At 47.5% G+C, this 2,735-nt stretch overlaps 2 protein-coding genes across 2 annotated transcripts in view; both read left to right on the plus strand.

Moving 5' to 3' along the window:
* Window positions 1-2,735, plus strand: part of DUSP11 (dual specificity phosphatase 11) — an 8,070-nt gene that overhangs the window by 4,649 nt on the left and 686 nt on the right. The window contains exons 4-8 of the mRNA XM_035898909.1: window positions 158-281; window positions 785-845; window positions 1,156-1,202; window positions 1,638-1,713; window positions 2,003-2,128. Coding sequence (XP_035754802.1) covers window positions 158-281; window positions 785-845; window positions 1,156-1,202; window positions 1,638-1,713; window positions 2,003-2,128 — 434 coding nt within the window. The remainder of the gene's footprint in view (window positions 1-157; window positions 282-784; window positions 846-1,155; window positions 1,203-1,637; window positions 1,714-2,002; window positions 2,129-2,735) is intronic.
* LOC104130357 (STAM binding protein) overlaps window positions 1-2,735 on the plus strand; it is an 18,949-nt gene that overhangs the window by 1,049 nt on the left and 15,165 nt on the right. The gene's annotated exons all lie outside the window — the stretch shown is intronic.

Here is a 2,735-nt window from a genome sequence, read left to right on the forward strand (position 1 = left end):
AAGGGGGTGAAGCAGAAGTTTTGTTACCTAGAAGAGTGTTGCTCCTCTTCTGGGCTTAGTTGAAAAGCTCGGCTTTGTCTGGCTTGGGGCCTACAGTTCTCTAATTGATATGGGTCTTTGTGCTTTTTCTGGTAATTACTGACTGACTTTCTTGCAGGAGCTCCCAGCCACGCTCTGCTACTCAAAGATCTTGACGATGGGACATGAAATACCAAACAAGCACACCATTTTTCAATTCAAATGCATTGTAAAAAAGTTTTTGAGAGACAACAAAGACAATGGTAAGTGCAGATTTCCCTTATGTTGCTGGTGTTGGGAAGGGCGCTGCTGATGTGGAGGGCAGTCAGCGTGAATTTCTTTCCCTTCTCTTGGCACGTGAATGTCAAGGCAAGAAGATCGGTTTGTTATGGTAATGGAATTCATGCTGGTTTGCTGGTAATTTGGCAACGAGTTGAGCTTTGAGTTTGAGACTGCGTCTCTGGAGCAGCTGCAAATACCCATTGCTTTTTGGTAGCGGTGTAAGCAGCGAGCTGTTAGTGCATGGGAAACGTGGGATAACTTTGTGTGGAGCCTTTAAATAAATCTTCCCAGCAGTGAGCTGCGTGACCGTGCACATGAGCTCGCAGAATTACGTGAGCTAATAAGCTGAATCGGTGGCACTAATTAGACATAAATACGGTGATGCTGTTGCGTGGTTGTTTCTGTTTGTTTACGCTGGTGTCACTGTTGGAGGACAAATGCAAATGGGCTTGTTCTGGTTGGGTTTTGGAGAACTTTGTTACAGATAAACTCATCGGAGTTCATTGCACGCATGGCTTAAACAGAACTGGCTACCTGGTTTGTAGGTGAGTTGTCCTTAGTCAAACTGAATTCAGCGGTGGCATTGCCAGCTGCTGGTTGCTGCAGGAGGAAATAGTACTGCACCAGTAAAACCAGAGTCAAGTGATCCCAGACTTAAAGCTTTTCAGCTTCAACGAGGTGGTTGTTAGGGGGCGCTTTTTATCCCTGATTTCAGCAGACCGAATGCTGATATTCCATTCTGTAAATAGAAGCTCTGAAAACTAACCGGTTAGTTTTTCTTTTTGAATCATCGATAACCTGTCAATGTTTCCATAGTTAACTGTGTAATTAGAGCTTTCTTGCTGATCTGTTCAGGTACCTGATTGATGTTGAAGGCATGGAGCCAAATACTGCAATAGAGTGTACGTATGTGTACGTTCTTTGTGTTCAGGTGTGAAATGTTTATTGTGGGCTTGTGGTTTTAGATGGTCAAAAGATTTGGGCTACTCCAGGGAGATAACTGTGGTTTAGCTACGTGTGTGTGTTCCTGTTGTGTAGAATGGGAGCCAGAGGAGGAGGGGTGTTGGGGTTTCTGCAAAGTAATTGGAAAGAAGGAAATTAAGTTTACAGCCTGACTGTGGAGCTAACGAGGGTTGAGGGAACCTGGGGGGCACCAAGCGCTGGTCGGACAGTGCCGCGCTGCAGCTCTGCCTGCATGTCCGCCTTGTTGTGCGAAAGCAGAATCGCCCTCTGTGACCTGAGTTTGGAAGCATTGGTTGAAGGGGTTAAAATCCTTCTAAAGCCCCAAAGATGCCTTGTCCAGAGTGTTGTTTTGACTTGGACCTGTCTCTCTGCAGTGTTCAACAGGGCTCGAGGGCATCCTATAGAGAGAACCAACTATATCCAAGATCTTCAGAAGAGATCGGTAAAAAAGTAAGGCTTTTTGTGTGCGTAAGCAAGTGCACGTGTCCAGGGAGAGCTGCTGTCAAGCAACAGCCGTTAAACATGACCAGCTCCCAGGAAGGGAGGGAGAATGGGCCAGTGGGTAAAGAGGAAGGTGCCCAGTTGGGAGGCCTGGGTTTAGAGATCTCCACAGGCCTCCTGCCTGCCCTTTTTTGTTCGGGGAGCAAAAGGGTGGGGGTTTTTAAGTGTAAAAGAGCTGTTATGATTACTCAGTGAATCACTTAGGGACACAGTCAAGACATACAGAATTCTCTTTAAGGAGCTGCGGACTAAAGAATTCAGGCTCGGGCCCCTTCAGAGAAAAAGCCGGCGCTACACCAAATGCTAAAAATCAGATGGCCAAACATCCACATCGTTCGAACCAATCCCCCTTAGAGGTGCCCAGGTAGGTTTTTGCTTCTTGCCTCTGTGCATGCTGTACAGCTGAGCAGAGGGAACAAAAAGAACTGCTTTCTCATTTTCAAGAAACTTAAATTTGGATTTTTACGAGCTGCAACTCACACAAGAGTGTGCCCGTTGCCTTCCCCCCCTTGCAGCAGGGGGAAAAAACCTCCCTGAGACTTGTCTGGAGCCTACGTATCAACGTTGAAGTGTTCCTTGTGTCTCCAGTGGCAAAGCTCTTTGCCTCTGAATAATGGGCTTGTGCCTGTAGAGGAGGAATAACGGAACTGACGGTGTTGGTGCTAGCTCCCAGTGGGGCCAAAACATTCTCAAGCTGTCTTTAAAATTAGATTTCAAGGGACAAGAGGATTTTCAGGGATTTCAAGGCGGGTGCCAAGCAAGGCAGCTCTTCCCCGAGAGGGAAGCAGTCGCTCTCTGTTCCTAGGCTCCTCCTGTCGCAGCAGGGATGGCAGGAGAATGGTGAATGCAGGTAAAGAGCTTCCTCTTGACCTGAGGTGCACGTCCTAGATGGGAGATCCTAGCTCCCAAAACCTGGGATCCTGGCAGCTCCTAGCTCCCAAAACCACCTCGGGATCAGATGAGTGGTAGCC

This window comes from Egretta garzetta, unplaced genomic scaffold (assembly GCF_000687185.1).
Source record: "Egretta garzetta isolate BGI_Z169 unplaced genomic scaffold, ASM68718v1 scaffold238, whole genome shotgun sequence".
NCBI classification, from domain to species: Eukaryota; Metazoa; Chordata; class Aves; order Pelecaniformes; family Ardeidae; genus Egretta; species Egretta garzetta.